This window comes from Neltuma alba, unplaced genomic scaffold (assembly GCF_004799145.2).
Source record: "Neltuma alba isolate B1F8T4 unplaced genomic scaffold, ASM479914v2 tig00011067_pilon, whole genome shotgun sequence".
Lineage (NCBI taxonomy): Eukaryota > Viridiplantae > Streptophyta > Magnoliopsida > Fabales > Fabaceae > Neltuma > Neltuma alba.
Window position 1 is genome coordinate 166,385 of NW_021635810.1, and position 20,770 is coordinate 187,154.

The 20,770-nt window shown below is 36.8% G+C and overlaps 1 protein-coding gene and 1 long non-coding RNA gene across 2 annotated transcripts; both read right to left on the reverse strand.

The window, feature by feature from the left end:
• Positions 1–3: 3 nt before the first annotated feature.
• On the reverse strand, positions 4–11,717 carry LOC114761040 (protein SHORTAGE IN CHIASMATA 1-like). Its single transcript, XM_028950347.1, has 8 exons — positions 11,683–11,717; positions 11,522–11,593; positions 5,725–7,634; positions 3,141–3,348; positions 2,014–2,514; positions 1,030–1,201; positions 135–927; positions 4–55 (listed from the first exon to the last, which is right to left on the reverse strand). The coding sequence occupies exons 2-8, from the start codon at positions 11,561–11,563 to the stop codon at positions 4–6; spliced, it is 3,678 nt and encodes a 1,225-aa protein (XP_028806180.1). The 5' UTR covers positions 11,564–11,593; positions 11,683–11,717.
• Positions 11,717–12,333, reverse strand: LOC114761058 (uncharacterized). Its single transcript, XR_003742111.1, has 3 exons — positions 12,213–12,333; positions 11,861–11,941; positions 11,717–11,769 (listed from the first exon to the last, which is right to left on the reverse strand). It is a non-coding gene; the product is annotated as an uncharacterized LOC114761058 (long non-coding RNA).
• Between the last annotated feature and the right edge of the window lie 8,437 nt (positions 12,334–20,770).

A 20,770-nucleotide genomic window follows, 5' to 3' on the forward strand; every position in this document is an offset into this window, starting at 1 on the left:
GAGTCAAATCCACATCAGAATTCTTTCCACGGTACTTGGCATCAAGAGGAGAGATCTTCATTCCAAAATTTGGTTCTGGGTTATTGTTAACTTCACCTCTTGTATCATGTGAAGAATTCCAGATATCTTTAAACCCAGGCTGAGTCATCTGATCAAAGGACAATCTTCTCACAATATTATTCTCTGTCTGAGGCAGGAAATCTGGAGAGTTCATGAAGTCGCCACCAGGAAAATTCCTCGAGTTAGCAATGAAAGAGAATTTTTTATTTAGTAGGAGATCCTCAGTAAAGTCAACAACCTCGCCTGTAATGTCCTCATCCAGCTTCTCGGAAAAATTAAGGCCTTGCCAGGTCAAATTTTTGCTCATCCTAGCAGTATCCAATGTATCATTAGGAATCAACCCTTCATCTTTAAAAGAAAAAGATGGCTGTTGTTTCTGCTCCAATATTAGGGGAGCTTTATAGCTCCAAGGATCACAAGATGGCTGGGATGCTCTGGCTGGGGTTTTCATTGGAGTGGTCATATTGAACCCTTGCCTTGTCGAGTCATTGGATCTTCCAGAATAATTTGATTGATCAGGGATACTAGGTTTGGAAAGATTAGAAGAATCCAAGAAACCATCAGCTTCTTGATGTAGTGGCTCAAACTGCAATAATTCATCTGAAAATGGTCCGAATTCTTCAGAACTCTCTGCGTGCTTTTTCCTTTTTCTTTCATAATCGACTTGATTCAAGTGATATTTATCTGAATCTGGGCCAGAAGATACAGAAGAGGAGCAATCTGTCATTATGGACTTTGAATCCTCCCGCTCCCCATATTTGCAGAGAGCGCCAAATAGCGCAACGCTTTCTTCAGGAACATGATATCTTTCCAAAACATTTATCCTGTGCTCATGCGACCACCCAAGAATCTCGGTTAGTGTGGCCCCTGTAGACAGTATAGCATGTGCCACCAAAGGATTTATTGTTGGAAATTTAGTTAAAAATGACTCAGCCAATGTTAGTGAATCAGACATTTTAGGATACAGACCCCTAGTCAACTTGGTAGCATAATTGATGCAGCTTATTATAATTTCATTTGTGAACTCTGGTGAGTAAGAGAAGAAGATCTGCAAATCAATCCCCAGGCTTGCTGAAGCAGCATAAAGTCCATCTGAGGATTCCATTATGGTTGAAATAAAGTTAATTTCTCCCTCAAAAACCTAAATTGGGAACAATGAGTTGAGATCAATTAACTGCAAAATAATAATAATGATAATAATAATAACAACAACCTGCATGACAACTTGCATATTAGTTAATCATATTTTCATCCATTATTTTGGAGCCATTGTTTGCTTCTTATCATCTACAACATGATCAGCAAAGTTCTTGCATCTTCTCCCGTGTGTTAAGTGCTAATTATCTTCCAAGCATGTAAAATGCCATACTAACCTAGCCTGGCAGGTGTACTGATATGAATAACACCGACAAGAATGTTTATGAAAATAACAGGGGAGCACTCTGGATACATTTAAAGAATTTAATCAAGTTCATAAAGATTAATGACCGAATTGCCTCAGGAAGTAGTATGAAACCAACTTATCACTCAACCAATGAAAAGGACTAAAATATGACAACTTTTCCCAACCCAATAGAACTTGCATAAGAAAAACAGGCTATAGCATGTTAGTGAAGTAGAAGGAAAGGTTTTCCTTTTGTAGACTTAGAGAAATACTGCTGAAGTATCCTAAAAAACAGAAATCCCTTTCTTCCCCATTTTATGAGCTTTAGACTAGGTTGACAAGCTTGCCACATCAAATTTACTAGGAATTCGAATGAAGCATCAAAACGGCTGAGCGGAAGCTAGTCCCCCATTAGTCATGTTTGAAGCAGGTCATAGAGAATCCATATAGCAGACCTCAAGTCCATAATTCTTGAGCTCTTCTACTCGACGCTACAGTACACTGTAGAAAGTTTTTTCCAAAAAAAGACTAGATATTGCTACATTAAATATTAAGAAAATTGTACTTACCAAAAAGCAGCCATCAAAGGAAAAGCTTATCAGTGTCAAAATATCTGCTGCAATATTTTGAGTACATAAAGGCAAGGTAGAAGAAGCTTCAGTTGCTGGAGTTGCTTTCTTCCCAATGTTTTTATAATCATACCATACCAAGCAAATTGCTGAATTGATAATGACATCCACTGGTAAATCTAAATCACGTTCAACAACTTGAATGCCTCGTTTCTCCATTGCAAGAATTGCTTGATAGGTGCTTCTTCTGGACGCTATCATTTCTTTATCAACATTTTGAGTATTCACAATGATAAGTGTTTCAGGTAAAGACTCCATGTTTTTATGACTTTGTTCAGGCTGCCCAGAAGAAAGCGGAGGCACGGAACACTCTACATTATCTGCCTTCTTTGAAAACCCTATACCATAGTTTTTCTCCAAAGGACAAAACTTCAATAGCTTTTCCAGTTTGGGATCCATCATTCTTTTGCTGGGGTTGATGATACTATGGGTCCCATCTTCCTAGGACAATAATCATTTAAGGGTAAAAGATTACTAATATACGCTTAAAAATTGAATATTCCCTGCAATCCTAAATGTAGAGCTAATTCAGGAGCTTATTTAGTCCTGGATGCAAGATCTCAATTTCCTTTGTATCTCATTATTTTTCTTCCAAACTGTCCCTGTTGATTGCACAAAGGTATTTTCTAATGCAAATGATTAAATGAGGGATATTTTAGTGAAAGCACCAACAAAAAATTTTCAGATAACTTAACTGATTTCCTTAATCTGTATAAATTAATTATCTAACTCCTACATTTGGGACTGGAAGGAGTAATGAACAACTTGTGTACTAAGAAATTATGAGCAACAGCAACTGGTACAGCTTAATCCAATGAAAAGGTGAAATGTGCATTTGATTTCCTGATTGGTATCAAGCATGGATAGACTGTATCCTAAAAACTTAGTCACAAATTTGAAGTTATTGGTCATGTTTAGCTATTTAAGCTCAGGCAAAGTAAGCAATGCATGCTCAAGCGTAGACTTACACAATTTTGACAAAATGGTTTGACGTTTGAGAACCCATTTCGCACAATACATGATAATTTGTAGCAAAGCAAGCTACGCAGGGTTAAACATTAACCTACCATTGACATTTCAGCAGGCAGCGGAATTTCAACGCCCTCACAAAGTGCTTTGACAGCAGAATGGACATCCAGCTCCACCTTGAGAAAGTGAAGATGAGGCAACCCAGTAGAGTTTGGTAACAGATTAGATATTCTAGACGAACCAAATGGACCTCCATATTCCAAAATAATGCCAAATTTGTTGAATGGGAAGAATGGAGAAATATGCCTTCAGTTAAAGGGAGAAATTACTATAACGGCATAAAATTGCAAAAATAAAATATCATTTATAATGCATAGACGCTCACAATAAGCATGTGACAAATTAAATTGAAGCAGGCTAATATGAAATCTACGTCAATAAAAAACACCCTCACATTCACATTCCTTTTTGGTTATTGTTGCTCCATAATACATTAGTCACCTGTGTCTTTTTCTAGACGACAAAATTTCTAGCTAACATGTACGTCTGAAGCCCTGGTAACCAATGCTTATACTTTAAACAAGTTATTTATCGTGCAAAACTTCTAAAGCAAAGATGGTTGAGGAAAACAATTAAACAAAGATGGCCAGTAAACCATAGAACAAGGACCAGGATTCTTGCCAATGTTTTTCTTCTATGCTACATTTGAAGAGATATCATGTCTATAAATTCTGTCTCTTACACATATTTTTAAGTATAGGACTATAATATTTTTTATTGTTTTATTATTTTTTCAAGTGGCAAAGTTCAAGTATCTGGGATCCATTATACATAAGGATGGTAAAATTATGGAAACATTTCGCATAGAATACAAGCTATGTGTTTCAAGTGGAGAAAGGTTACTGGAATTATTTATGATAAGAAGATACTTGATAAGCTTAAAGGAAAAATTCTATTGGACGACAATAAAACCAGCCATGTTATATGATAGTAAATGTTGGGCTCTAAAGGGAAAACAAAAGCATAAAGTTGATGTAGTAGAAATGAAGATGTTAAGGTAGAAGTGTGGTCATACAAAGAAAGATATGATTCAAAATCATAATATCAAAGGAAGAGTAGGCATGGCGTCTATTAAAAAGAAAATGGTTGAACATCTTTTGAGATGATATGAACATGTGCAGAGAAGGCCAGTAGAAGTGCCAGTGAAAAGAGCAGATCAGACAGTTTGGAGTCTTTTAAAAAAGGATAAAAGAAGATCGAGAAGAACACTCAATAAGGTCATCAACTGGGACCTTTTGGTTAACAACTTATCTAAAGATTTGATTGTGGATAGAGCATAATGGTGTCATCCGATCTATATAACCGACCCCACTTAGTGGTATAAGGTTTATAGTTGTTGTTGTATTATTTTTCTAAATTTTCTTTTATGTGAACCAATTAATAGCTTTGCATTCCGATTATAAGCCTGACCAATTCCGCTGGTGATTACATTTATTGAACACCTTATTAAAAAAGAATTCAAAAAGAACTCTTACATCTAGAGACATAAAGAGATGTGAATTTCCACATCTTCAAAGCCTGAGGTCTGACAAGACTTAACTTGCTAAAAAAGGCAGTCAATGCCTTCTGAAAGCCATCGGACTAAGGTGGAAGAGCGCTTATAGTTTGTAGATAGGATGTCTACAAGGAAATCAGAACCGAAGTGCTAAAGAATAGCCGGTCAAAGTGGAAAATGAAGATTTCATAGAAGGGAAATTAGGGTGCGTGCATTCCAGCAGTAATTGTAAGTAAAAATATTCTGATTTCAATTATTTTCACCTAAACTTCAAAGCTTGGAAGATGAAAAAAATTAATATTGACAAGGGATCTATCAGTACTAAATAATTTCCCAGAATTACAAGGAAACAAACCATGAGGCCTAGCATTAATTGCAGTTTAGAAAGCCTTAACGATGGCTTCCCCCCCCCCCCCCAATGATACAAAAAGGGTGATGGATCATGTTGACGATATACTGATTTTCACCTTAAGGTATGTCAATTTAAAAAGGATGGAAAGAGTTTGGGAACAAGATTTGAAGACAAAAGGAGAAGAAAAATTAGTTATAAAAACAATCTATAATCCTTAGAGTCATCCAGAAAGAGGTATATTGCTTGGTCAAGGGGATAAAACAGTTTTTAAAAAAAATAAAAGAAAAGAAAAAAGAGGCATATTAGGTCTCATTATTAGAATAAGTTAAAGGGTAACTACCGTCTTTCTTTCAGAGCTATCCAAATTATACAACCCACCCTTCCTTCTTTTTTTTTCCTTTTCAGGGAACAACCCACTCTTCTACTTACTAGAAGTGTTTTCCCAACATCTCACGCAATAAATTTATAATTAACCTAATTTGATCAAAATAACTTCATTTATCATCTATATAATATAGCGAGCATTAAATATTTGTTTGACTAAGATAAATAGTCATTTTTATCAATGCAGAATAAATTAGATTCAAGATTTTCAGCACAAACAATAAGAATGACACGGAAGTTCATAAATAACTTTTTAGTTTGTATTTTTAATATAAGAAAACAATATAATATTTAATTACCATGTCACTTTAACTACTACAAGAGAAGGAAATGGTGTATTTTCTTGCATGCATGCATAATAAATGTTAAGTATTCTGAAAACATAACTTACTTGTATGATACAATCAAGCAGCTGGAATTCACAAGGTTCTTCAATTTTGAATCGGTGTCCTCAACCGTGTCATAAGCAGATGGCTGATTTGCATGAGTATTATGGAGTTCATTAAATGATAATCCTATGGAGATAAGAAGACATTTCAGTGACCACCAGAAAACTTCTTCAGTCACAATCAACACTTTCAAACCATCCTGTTTGATGTTTGACCGCAAAATTTTGTCAAAAACAGCTAGTGCAGGATGTGCTAGAGTAATTTTGTCACCAATCTTCTTGTTTTCATCCTCAATCAAGGATTGGAGGAAGCTAAATCTTAATTTCAAGTAGTCCAAGCTTTGACATAACTCGTCTATGTACAAGCTAGCTGGACGCAGGCCATAGAAACACAAGTACCAAGCAGCCTGTTTTATTGCACATAACACAACAAATGCCATATTTTTGCCATTTTCATGTAATTCCATAAGCTTGTGTTTTGGAAGTTTAATCAATTGAAAATGATCCATGGATGAGTTTTGGTTCAGTTCTGTTTCACTCTGCAAAACGGCCCAGTAAAATTTTTCAAAATTCCCAAGTAAAACTAGAATGCTATCAGATAACAGAACATTGTGGAAATCAATGTTCCATCCTTGAGATTGTAAAGTATTGTTCCTACACGTATGCTTAAAGTCAGTGCAGGTAGCCTTTAAGACACCACCATCTGCATCGCTAGACTCCACTGCTAAGCTACAATTCCTCCTTGCAGTTGCTTTCTGAGGGTTTAAAAAATAATCAAGATGGCTGACTTCTGATGTAGATTTGAACAACAATGAAGCCCTCTCAGCATTTCTTTCAGCTAACTGTTCTCCAATTTCTTGCTTGGGAGATCCACCATCCAATTGATTGCTTGAATCCCATAAGGTATGATTCTCAGACTGATAGGCACGATCAGAAAGCAACTTCTGCAACCTTTCACTTTGTTCTATGCAGCATCCATCCAGGACATCACTCAGAGAAACAAGATCAAAAACTAATTTTTCGTCATTGAAAGATTCTTCCCCAAAGACTCTGATGTTGAGCTCTTTCTTGGCCCACATGTTCTGAAAATAGTGATAGAGATTGAAATTTCTTTTTTCTTCCAGTAAATCCCAGTCCAAGTATATACTGTCAGATGCAGATTGGGGTTGAGTCTTCAAATTGGAAAGCCTTTCTTCAATGAATACATACAGAGATCTCATCTTTCCATGATCAGAGAGAGCAGGTACAGGCAGTGGCTTGAATACATCATCCACTAGTGCTATCTCATTAATAATAATCAATTCATCAAGATTCTTGAAATTAAAATCTTTCTGAAACATAAATTCACTTGTTACCGGATCATCCATCAACTTTGTGTTAAAAAAGCTTTCAAGTATCTGAATCGAATTCTCATCAGTAAACAGGATTTCCTGGAAAGTAATCATATCTGACTGTGATTTCCCTGTCAGGGAAGGATTCCAATGAAAGTTTTCGGTTTCCAACATATTAATAAAGTCTGTTTCGTGAAGTATGTCAGGTAATACTACACTCTGCTGTGATAGACAGTCATCTGAAAAAAAGTTCATAATGTTATAGTTCATACCACCCAAAATCTCCTTGGGCTCAATGACAGGAAGTGTTTCATCCATTTGTTGAGGTCCAATGTCATCAAAATATGAACCCACGTTTTCCTCCATACATGAGATTGTCGAAATTCCCAGACTTTCCTCATCAACTTCCAGAATCGTAAATTTTCTTTGACCTGATTTCGGCGGATTTGGAAGAGACATATAATCATCTGAGGAATACGTATTTTGGACCCCAAAGTACTCTGAACTAATATGCTCAACTACGGATATTGAATGCAGAACCTCATAAGGAAATTGCATTGAGAGCCCAGACTCGAGCATTTCCTGAAAGGAGAACAGACTCGTATATTAAACTTGGTGATAATAATATTATGAAGAGAAATTGCAAAAGGTAAGCTGTAAAATCTACTTTATATAGGGAAGCACTGCAAGATTCCAAACCTACATCAATTTGGCAATTCAAATCAAAGATTTTTATAGGCATGGATCATCTAATTCAATGACCAAATTCCTTCTATGTAACTGCTTCCGATTCAGATCAAAGATTTTAACTCCGCCTATGTTGTATAGCCGGTCCCAAGCCCGGATAAAGGAGGAGGGTTGTGTTAGGCCCTCGACAGCCAACGTAAAAACCCGTCGAATCTCATGAATATGGATCAACGAAGTAATTATGCTAATGCTAGGTCGTTGCCCAGATGTGACGCGCTGTATGGCTCGAGTACAGTGAGAAATGAGCTAGAGCCGCTGCATCGTCGCCCGGATGTAGTGTTAAATGAGCAAGGGCTACCGCACTCTCTTGGACGGAGGCGGCTAAAGAAGTTAGTTCATGAGACTGAGATTAGATTTGGCACTTGGAATATTGGGACGTTAAATGAGAAATCTATGGAAGTAGCAGGAGTTATGAGGGACAGAAGGATTAATATCTTATGCCTCCAAGAAACCAAATGGACTGGAGAAGCTGCCAAGGAACTTGGAGAGTATAAACTTTGGTACACAGGAAAGGTGAGCACAAGGAATGGGGTTGGTATCATCGCTGATGGGACATGGAAAAAGAACGTGGTAGAGGTTAAAAGGTTTGAGGACAGAATAATATCGCTAAGAGTAATTGTTGGAAAGGATACTATCAATATTATTAGTGCCTATGCACCTCAGGTTGGGGCAGAGACACACCTTAAAGATAAGTTTTGGGAAGATATGGAGGGCTTGGTTCAAAGCATACCACTCGAAGAAAAAATTTTTATCGGTGGGGACCTTAATGGACATGTTGGTAAAGAAGCAGGACAATTCAGCGGGGCCCATGGTGGTTTTGGTTTTGGGGAGCTTAATAGTGGAGGACAATCTATTCTCGATTTTTCTCTTGCATACGATCTTAAGATTGTCAACACTTGTTTTAAGAAGCGAGAGGAGCATTTAATCACGTACAAAAGTGGTGTCTCAAAATCACAGATTGATTTCTTTTTGGTTAAGAATCCGGACAGAAGATTGTGTACTAATTGCAAAGTGATTCCAAGAGACGGGGTGAGTGCTCAACATAGAGTACTTATCCTTGATGTATGTTTTAAGAGTACCAGACAAAAGTACCATCAAGTGGCAAAACCCAGGATTAAGTGGTGGCAGTTAAAAGGAGAGAAGCGGGAGTTATTCAAAAGGACTCTTTTGAAGGAAGGGAATTGGGAGTTGCAGGGAAATGCAAACATGATGTGGGAAGAGATAGCTACAAGGGTTCGTTTGGTAGCTAAAGCAATTTTGGGAGAATCCAAAGGTCCTGGTCAAAGAGATAAGGAGACTTGGTGGTGGAATAAAAGTGTGCAAGAGAAAGTCAAACAGAAAAAAGTCTGTTTTAAGGCCATACACTTGTGCAATAGTGTAGAGAACCAAGAAAAGTATCAGTTGGCTAAAAAAGAGACAAAGAGAGCAGTGAGCGAAGCACATACTAAAGCTTATGAAGGGTTTTATCAGGAGTTAGGAACAAAGATGGGAGAAAGAAATATTTACAAGATCGCGAAGCAAAGGGAGAGGAAAAAGAGAGATCTGGACCAGGTAAAGGATGAAGATGGTAAAGTGTTAGTTACTGATGGTGATATTAAGGACAGATGGGAGGCTTACTTTTACAAGTTGTTTAATGAGGGAAGCAATTATGCGACTCAGGACTTGCAGGACTTGCTAATTAACAAAGATGATCGGAATTTGGCTTTCTACCGCAGGATACGTATCGGAGAGGTTAAGGCGGCTCTCAAGAAAATAGACAATGGAAAAGCCGTTGGGCCTGATGGTATCCCTATTGAAGTTTGGAAATGTTTGGGCGATGAGGGAGAGGTATGGCTAACCAAGCTTTTTAATGAAATTCTACGCTCTAAAAATATGCCGGATGAGTGGAGGAAAAGCATTTTAGTTCCTATTTACAAGAATAAAGGAGACATTCAAAACTGTGCAAGCTACAGGGGGATAAAACTTATGAGTCATACAATGAAGTTGTGGGAAAAAGTGATGGAATATAGATTGAGGTTGGAGACTTCTATTTCGGAAAACCAATTTGGATTTATGCCAGGGAGATCCACATCGGAAGCAATCTATTTACTAAGGGGGTTAATGGAGAGATATAGAAGTAAAAGAAGAGATTTACATATGGTTTTTATTGACCTGGAAAAGGCTTATGATCGTGTGCCAAGAGAAGTATTGTGGAAGGCTTTGGAAAAGAAAGGTGTACGGGTTGCGTATATCAAAGTCATACAAGATATGTATGAGGCGGTAACTACCAGTGTAAGGACGCCTGGGGGGGAGACAAAGGACTTCCCTATTAAGATTGGCCTACATCAGGGATCCTCTCTGAGTCCGTACTTGTTCAACATTGTTCTGGATGTTCTAACTAAACCTGTTCAAGAAAGAATCCCTAAGTCCATGCTCTTCGCGGATGATATAGTTCTTATGGCGGAATCAAAAGAAGAGATTAACACTAGTTTGGAGTTATGGAGAAGGACTTTGGAGTCGAAAGGTTTCCGTTTGAGCAGAAACAAAACAGAATATATGCATTGTGATTTTGGAGGGAGGCAAGGTAATAGGGATTTGGAGGTGAGGATGGGAGAGCAAATTATTCCTCAAGTATCAAAGTTTAAATACCTAGGATCCATTATACAGGAGGATGGGAAATTGATGGAGACATTTCTCATAGAATACAAGCTGGCTGGTTAAAGTGGAGGAAAGCTACCGGAGTTATTTGCGATAAGAAGGTACCTGAGAAACTTAAAGGAAAATTTTATCGGACTGCTATAAGACCAGCTATGATGTATGGTAGTGAATGTTGGGCAATAAAGGGAAAACAAGAGCACAAAGTCGGAGTAGCAGAAATGAGGATGTTGAGATGGATGTGTGGTCATACAAGAAAAGATAGGATTCGAAATGAAAAGATCAGGACAAGAGTCGGTGTGGCACCTATCCAAGAGAAAATGGTTGAAAATCGCTTAAGATGGTTTGGACATGTGCAGAGAAGGCCTTTGGAGGCCCCGGTGAGGAGGGTGGATCAAACAAGATGGAGTCCCATAAAAAGAGGCAGGGGAAGACCGAGAAGAACGCTGAATGAGGTCATTGAACGAGACCTCCTAATCAACAACATATCTAAGGATTGGGTTGTTGACAGAGCACGATGGCGTCGTGTGATTCATGTAGCCGACCCCACCTAGTGGGATAAGGCTTGTTATTTGTAACTGCTTCCGATTCAGCTGTTGACTTCGAAAAAGGATACACAAACAGAAAAAAGGCTGATAAATTATTTACATGCTTCAAATGCCATATAAAACCAAAAGGAATTGATTGTTTTTATCGTTATTCCAGAAATGCAGTTGCGACTCCATAACCTAGCATTGAATTGTTCGCACCACCATGCAGAACAGTTCCAAGGTTAGGTTATGGAGTTCCAATAAATAATGTATGCTAGTGAACCCGTTTGTATTGAAGAAGATTGCATTGCTAAAAATCCTAAAATATAGAAACTACCGAGAACACCATCTGTCCAGTAATATATCATCTACATCATGCATCTCATAAGAATAAGAAAATATCTCTGACGTCATTTACCTGTAGCACTGAAGAAACTTCATAGAATTTTTCAATAATATAATTCAAAGGAACTAAATTCGGAATGATACATTCAATTTAAATACATATTGCATTAACATTTGGTTCTTATAAGTTATGATGCGTTATAAAGCATTTACCAGATTATTGTCATTCTCCGATGTTTCATCCAGTATTTGCATCACCACCTCCTCAGGAAAGCAGGTACTTCCCTTTAATACACAAAGGAAAATGGTCAATTTAAAGATTCAATAACAAGATAGATACTCAGGTAGTCAGGTGCTCCATATATCTATCTCACCAGAAGTACATCCAGCTCAGGCGTTTCAAATTGAGTCATATCACATATGCCTTCATTCTTTTCAATAAGAGCAGTGCTTTTCCTCTCCTGAGAACAAATTCACTAAAATTTCAGGAAAGCAACATGCAGGGGCAAAGAACGTAAAACAACACCAGCACTTTGAAGGTAAGTCCTGTACGTTTAAGAATCCAATATCAGCTCCAGAATCCAAAATTCGGCAGTTCTCCATCGCATTCTCTTCGAATACAGCCACCAGTTCCTGCGCCGGCGGAATCAAAATTACCAAAAAGCATTATTCAGGATATACCTTACCAGGTTTTATTTAACAGTAAAAATTCGAAATTAACGAGTAATCCAATAATAACAGAACACGTAAATCTATTTCAACTAAAACAAAACCGAAACTCATTTTTCCACATATGAAACTTTCCGACATCAAAAAGCACGAGAATCCATCAACACCGGTCTTCCAAACGGAAAAGATGATATAAAATGTGGAAATATGATAAAGAGAAGCATCAGTTTCTTACCTGAGAAATCGGAGCTTGAGCAAGTCCAAAGCTGGATAATGATAAACAATTGTGATTGGAAGGCATGTCTGCCTCAAAGTATTGGAAATCAACATCGATTCTGTGAGGAAGTACGCCGGACAGAAACTTGGAGAGAGCACCATCAATCGAAAGTCCCTCGATGTGAAGGGAAGCATGGAGGGTCGAATGGAAGCGGAGGTGGTCTTGAACGGTGGAGGGAGGAGGAAATGAGAGGCAAGGGACAGGGAGATGGAGGAAGGTTAGGGTTTCTCTGGATTCGGATGGAGCGAGACTGAAGTAGTCGATATTGAGGAAGCGAGATCGCATTTCAGGGGGAAGAAGAAGGAAGACTCAGAAAAAAGACTAACGAAATCAAATTTAAATTGGCGCTTTAACAGCTATTTTATCGGGTTGGCGCTTTGGAGCCCCGCTTCTGCGCGGGTAAGAGCCATTGGATTCTCCATTTGACCTTACCACGCGAAAATATTTGTTTTTATTTTTTGATTGAGCTCAAGGCATTCACTGTCAATACTATTAGTAGTAACTCATCCTTTCGCATTTTGACCTCCCAAAAACATTTGCTTTTAATTTTAAATGTAAAACTCCTAAATTTATAATTTTTTAATAAACTCTAGTACCTTAGATTTCATGTAGTTTTTAATTGGACATTTTAGAAATACCAACATACATTTTTTTTACTAATAACTTAACTAATTTTTTTTATCTTTGCAAATTAGTGGATCATCTAACTCTTGTATCTATCATCAGACAAAGTAAAATGAAAGAATTTAAAACTTAAATTATTCTGAAGGCTTAGAAGAATTTTTTTTTAAAAAAAAAGTTTTGAGAGCCCAAAATGAAATTGAAAGTTTTTTTTTTTCAAAAAAATCAGAATATAAAATGGAATGAGAACGAGAGTTGGAAAGGAGTCGTAACTAAATTTTTGTTACCATCCATTGTGTGGGCTTTAGATCTAGAGAATTTGAACTCAACGCTTAAGAGTAACTCAAAAAAAATGTTTGGTGTCATTGGGTTAGAAAGTGCCAATTAAAACTAAGCTTTAGGAGTAGGTTTAGTGCGTGAAAAAAATAATCAATAGAATCACCGGTGAATCTTTATTTGGCATGTAGATTTAATGATGGTAAGAAAATTTCTAGATAAAAAATATTTAGGTCAAGTTTTTTATATATATTATATCAAGATTTTCAATCACACGTGGTCATATGTTTTATTTTTCTCATATATGTTTATAATTAAATGATCATATTTAAAAAATATGACACATAACCAATTGTGATTAAAAAACTTAACACGATGATAAATACAAAAAATTTAACTTAAATATTATCCTTTTAAAATATCATACGACTATAAATAGGTTCAAATTTTAGGTTCTTAAGGTTAGCCTTGAAAAAATTGGAGTCACATAAGTATTTGTAATAATATAATATTTCTCACGGCATACACCCCTTATCCAAATGCTAACAAAATACTCCATTTGTATTAAGAGTTAGATAACTTATTTTATATATATTAAAAATTAAATTAATTATTTATAAGAAATAAGTGTTGATTTTTTTAGAATAATATTTCTAATCATCTGCATATCCCTTGATAGAGTTTTAAAAAAAATTATAAATTTGACAAATAAAACGGTATCTTGTCTTATATTTAAAATCAAAGCAAACATCTTGTCTAATAACTCTTATATTTAATATTGAAGTTAGTGTATTTCCACACTTCATCTGTACCTTCATAACCATGGCCTCTCTACATCTGTCCCTCACACCCATGGCCTCTCTATTCATATCATAAGCATTATACGTACACAAAACAGTTAGTACAGGAATTTTCTTTCTCTAAATTTTTTTTTTCCAAATTCTACATAATTAGCCTTTATATATTGTTAATAACATGGTGTCATAACTGACATGTAAATTCTCCTCTAAATAAAAAGGTCACCGGTTCAAATCTACCGAATGCATGAGCATATAAATATATATAATTGTATTTTAATAACAATTTAAAAAAAAAAATGGCCTACATATATCTTGAGCGAGTGGCATGAAATCGTGAAAAACAGATGAATGAGAGCGACAAGGGTGGGTGATGATAATTGCTTCTTCGTCAACCTTTATTGGCCAAATCTCCTTGAATTTCAATTTTTTATTATAATTTTTTTCTGTTAATAGTTGGGCATAGGGGTGCAGATGGGTAGGGTTGGTCCCTGCCTGAAGTAAGAGGGGGCTGTAACGGCCCTGTCTATAGATGTCCTAATCATTTTGGATAGGGTATGGGCAGGGCTGGGTAGGGCGGGCTTCATTGCCCAAAGAATGATGCCCTGCCCTCATGTCACAAGGGGAAAAAAAAATTCTATACACACCTAAAAATTACATTTTATAATTCTACATTTTAACACATTAAAATCATCCATAAATCATCCAAAATAAATGAAATCATCCATAAATCATCCAGAACAAGTGAAATAATCCAGAAATCATCCATAAATCATCCAAAAGAAGTGAAATAATCCAGAAATCATCCAAAACAAATCTTAACAATTATCCAATTAAATAACATCAATAATCCATTTAAAACAAGACAATGCCAATATTATAATTGAAGCTTTGAAGTTCAAACAGCATCACTCTCCACAATTTCCACAAAAAGATGGAACACCTAAAAAAATACAAATAAAAATAATTATAACTTTAACATATTAGAAACAAAACAATTAAAAAAAATGTAATTCTAAATTTTAAAGAATGAATAGATGCACCTTACCAACATAGCTAGTCATGCTTATAAAATGACCATTCAATCACCAATAGCCATTCAATTATCCCCTCCATGTGTAGTAGCATCTAGGGAAAAAAAATCAAAAAACAATTACATTACAAATTATGAAGTAATATAATAGAGAGATATATATATATATATATATATATATATAAGTTAGAGGTTCAGGCAAGAAAAAAAAGGATTACTAGCAAGTTGAAGGATATTTTCTGTCTCATCAAAATTATCAAAATCGCGAAGCTTTTCAACAAATTCAAACATTGATTGCCCAGGTCGTAGCCAATCTTGGCTACAAATTAGTTCTTTTGTCATTTTAGAAGATAAAGAGCTCCTACTGAGCAACCACACGTCCTCTAGTGCTAAAGGCAGACTCAAAAGCGACCGTAGAAACTGGTATAGCCAATACATCTCGTGCCATGTGAGAGAGAATTCTATATTTTTCTGACTTAGCTTTCCACCATAACAATATGTCAAACTCAGTTGCAGAAGGGATTTCATCTCTCGAGTCAATTGCTATATATCTATCTAACTCAGTTTGAGGATCTGTTGAGGTTCTCTGTTTCATAGATTCCAACCACTTATGACCTAAATCCTCTTCACCACCACCATCATCATCATCAAAAGAAGGCAACAAAGTTGCACCTGATATACTTGTGGAGATAGCCCTTGATTCAACAGAAACCCCAGCAAAATACTCATTAAACAACCGATACAAACAATCTTTAACCCTCTCCTTCATAATTAAACATATTTCAAGATCAGTGTAAAGAATATCAAATATATGATTCACATATACTAGTTTATATCAAGGGTCCAAAATGACAACCACAAAAAGCAAAGGATTCATATTGTCTGCTTGACCCCAATACTTGTCATACTTCACTTGCATGCTAGTGCTCATTTCTCTCAAGAAGTTATTAGCATTATTCATGATATTCCTTTGCAGCATTTTCTGAACACGAGCAATCTGGTGGAAACATTCATTTGATGATATAGAAAGGGATCTTGAAAATTTCAATGTTATCTCATAGAAGACCTTTAAGAACTTGATGAAGATTCAAGCATTATTCCAATCATCAATAACAAGACCAGTAAAGTTATCCCGCTCATGCCTAGCAGAACTAGAAGCATCATGCCTAGAGCTTGTGTTTGAGCTGAAATATGAAATATAATCGTCATCTTCATCACGCATTTGCTCAAATACTTTTTGAACTTTCATTGCAGCTTTTAACATTAGGTATGTTGAATTCCACCGGGTGGTTACATTAAGGCACACAAGGCTTTTGGTGTCTATTTTTTCAGTGTCAGCCCAAGTTTTGAATCTTAACAACCATGAAGGAGAAGAACGAACATATCTAACAGCACTTCGAATGGCTTCAAAGCTGTCTTTCATTTCTTTAATACCTTCATCAACCACCAAATTTAAGATGTGTGAACAACACCTTAATTGTAAATAATCACCATCACAAAGCAAGCCCTTCTAACTCCTTAAACACATTTTAAGATATCACAAAGCTGAGGCATTATCCACAGTTATGGTGAACACTTTCTCAATCTTCCAATCCAACAAGCACTGCTCAATGGTCCTCCCTGTGGTATCACCTCTATGATTTTTAATCATAACAAAATTTAGAATCCTTTTGTGAAGCTTCCATTCATCATCAATAAAATGTGCTATCAAGCATAGGCGGTTAAAATTCTGATTTGATGTCCAGCAAATCTGTGGTGAGACAGACACATTTTGCACTTTGTTTTAAGAATTTCTTCAATATTTTAACTTCTCCAATGTATAATTGCCACACATCTCTTCCAATTGTTGTTCTTGAAGGGATTGGAAAGCGAAGTTCAAACTCATTTAACAATTTCCTAAATACAGGCTTCTCCAGAATTCTGAATGGTTGTTCATCACAAATAATAAATTCAGCCAAAGCTCTTCTACATTGCTTCTCATCATATACATGTGAAACCAAAGATTTTCCTTGCCCAGTTGTCCTACCCGACAAAAGAGTCAACAGATTGTTTTTTATCTGTAGTGGTCTTATATGGATTCTTTGAACACTTTGGGATATGTCTTAGCAAAGAATTTGTCCCATGGCGGTTTGGATCAACCTTATAAGTAGTATGACAATACTCGCAAGCTGTTAAGTGCACTCTATTAGTTTCTTATGTTAGCAATCTCATGAAATATTCCCACACCTCTGATGTGTGCTTAGATTCTCTTTCCTTTCTCTTGAACCCCTCCTTTCAACATTTGTTTCTTGTCTCGTAGAATTTGTTTGTGTGGGAGTGGGAGTAGAAGAAGGAACCACAGGATGAGATAATTGAGCAGGAAGAGTTTGGTTAGGGGCAGGAGCTTTATTGGATCTATTGGGATTTGGTGTTTCATTAGGTCTTGGAAGGGTTGGTGTTTGAAAAGGGGTTGAAGCACCTTGAGACATTCCACTAACTGGTTGGGATGGTGATGTAATAGAAGCTTCTTCATCCATTAAAGTTGCAATACAATAATACTGATACAAAAACAGGAAAAAAGAAAGAAAGAAAGAAAACTTTAGTGATTAGGCAAAAAAAGTCGTTGCAAATCATTAATGTCTTCACATTGTTATTTGTTTATCAACTTCATTATTCCATGTCATGTTATGCCTTCTTTGCACTTTACATCGTTTCTTCCCTCTATATGCATACTCATTAAGATTTATATCCATATGATCATACTGAAGATAATTCATATAACAATTTATCAATTAGATCACCTTTTATTCTCTCTCTTTCTTCTTTATCTGTTGGATATGATAGCTTCATTATTACTTTTGTGATGCATTTGTTTCCTTGTTCAGTTAGGATTCTGTATCAGAGCATTTTTATCTACCTATAATCCAAAATATTTTTGTATTTTGCACATTGAAAGTAATGACTCAAATTTGAACAAAGAAGCAGGACAGAGACGTTCATCTAACAGAAATTATGAAGCTATATATTACAATTCAAGAACACATATGCCTACATAACCTATCATAAACATCTTATTGTACAATATGGTTTGCAATAATGAGCAGAAAGTGAAGGACATCTTAATTTCATCATCCTTTCAAAATTGTAAATAGACAAATCCCAATAGACAAATCAATATAGAAAAATGGAGCAACTGAAATGGAAATGAAGACTGACCTGAGATGGGAGAGACGTACCTTGCTGTGAGCTACTGTTTCTCTTATTCTGTGATGCCCGAGGGAGACTGAGATTGAGGAAAGGGTTGCCGAGAGACTAATGGGTTCAATGGGCTGCGACGGAGGAAAGGGTGGCAAGGAAGTGGAGACCGAGGGAGAATAAGAGGGAGAGGGAGATTGAGATTGAGAAGGAGGGGGAGAGAGTGAGACGAGACTGAGAGGGAGGGGGAGACCAAGAGGGTGACAAAGACGAAGACTGAGACTGAGAGTGAGAGGGAGAGGGAGATGGAGACAGAAACCGAGAGGAAGAAGGAGAGTAGATCGAGATTGAGAGGGAGGAGGAGACGGAGTTGGAGACCGAGAAGGAGAGCCAGAGAGGGAGACTAAGAGACCAAGAGGGAGAGCTAGAGAGGGAGACCAAGAGGCGAGAGAGTCGGGAGAGTAGAGAGTTGGAGACTCTGGCACAGTGTCACTTAGTCTAAGAGTGTGAGAGCAGAGGAGGGAGTCGCGATTAGGGGGGAGGCTAGGCTGGAACTTGGAAGGGAAAGAATGAAAGAATTTAAAAAAAAAAAATATAAATTTATCTCGGGCAGGGCAGGGCACCGTGCCCACGGCCTGGCCCTGCCCATGATAAGCCCTGACCAAAAAATGCCCTTTTTCTTTTGGGCTTCAATTTTTTAGGCTGGGCCAGGCCAGGCTTTTTTTTCTCTGGGCTCGAGCAGGCGCACCAGGCTAACAAGCATTATGAACACCCCTAGTTGGGTGTTAAGCTTGAATATAATTAATTGAAGGAATGCATGGTATAAGAAGAAGAATATAAAAGGATGCGAAAAGTTGTGATAAGTGATAATTTGAAAAGACAAAAATGATTAAAAAAATCATAAAATTGGTCATTTATAAAGGTAAACTTGGAAACAGAGATCCAAAGACACTCAAATTCGTTAGGGAAGAACAAATTTAAATCCAAAATGAATCAAAATGGTGGGGGTCATATGGTGACAATAGTTCGTGAAATTTGAAAAGAGAATTTTGATTTGTACACATTGATTCACAGAAAAACTAAGCCTTAAGTAGAGATTTCAAATTTTAGTCTTTTTTTTTTGCTTTATTGTGTTGAGATATTGTGGGTATTGCAGCACCTCATTTGATTTCTTGATTTTGTTTTGAGTTTCAGGCTCTGCCCCGTCTTGTTCCAAAGCGGGGAAAAAGAAATTTAAGTCAAGGCAATTCTTTTTGAAACAAAAGCAAAATGATCTTAAGAGCGTCCTCTCTCCTAGTGGGAGCATTTTCTCTCTCCCTTGTGAGAGTTAGTTACGAAGGTCATCATCAGAAGTCGTGACTTCTTGCTTCGTAGTGCCATTGCGGCGGAGAAGAAGGAGAGAGTTAGTGTGTGCCTCGTCACCCACTGCGACGGGGAAAAATTGATTGGATCCTCTGTTATACTCTGTAACAGAGGCTCAGTGAGATTGCATTTTATTGAAGGTGCTCTGGAGTCTGAAGTGAATGGTGATGTTAGAAGGAGGTGAAAGTGAATATTTGAGAGGGAAAACACATATGTAGAGGTCGATCTAAATTCGATTGACAAAAGCGATCACAATTAGATTGGTGGTAAATTAGTTGGAAAACTAATCACAGATAAGAATCTGAATGTACCTACTATCCTACAGATGATCAGGAAGGTTGGAGTTTGGAGCGAAAGGAAGATTTGGAGATCGTGGAGATTAACCAAAAGGCTTTCATGTTTGAATTTAGACGTAAGGAAGATTACATGAGAATCCTATGCAGAAGGCTTGGTCGGTTAATGGATGGCTCCTAAACATTCAATGCTAGAGTGATGACATGGCTTTAGCAAGATTGATTTTGAGCAGTGCCCTTTCTGGATCCAGTTTCAAGATCTTCCAAGAGTTGCGATGAACGTAGAAAGTGCTAGGAGACTTGGTAGAGCAATAGGCGAAGCAGTTCTAGTTGAAAATCTGAGGAAGGGAGATCTACTAGTGCGGAGTTTCTTAAGAGATCGAGTACTTATTGACTTGAATGAACGGCTAGTCACTGGAATTAATTGCGAAGACTTGTAAAGATCCAACTTGGGTCAAAGTGAGGTATGAAAGATTGTCTCATTTGTTCTTTTTTGTGGTAGAATTGGACATGATATGAGAAATTGTAGTCACCGTGAGAACACTGATGAGAATGTTAATGCACAGTATGGAAATTGGTTGAATGTGCAAGCTAGTAGAAGGTTAGATGATATTATAGTCAGTTGTAAAAAGAATTGGGAGGAGATTGAGGAAAATGGATCTATAAGGAGACATGGAAAGAGTGTTGACCTTATTGATAATCTGACCAGTAAAAGTGAAGATGGTGAATTGTGCTCAAAGACCTGCCTGACTGTAAGGAATAGAGTTAAGAATAACAAAGATAATGACACATATTCGGCTGATAATACTGGTATGGAGGGAAATGTGTCAGATAAAGAAAGTACATAATCTTGACAGTTCAGTGAAAAATGTTGATACTGAAAATGCTATAGCAGAGAAAAACATAGAGGAATTAGACAATAAAAGTGGGTTGGAAGGTGAGAAGGAAAGGCTGTGGAGG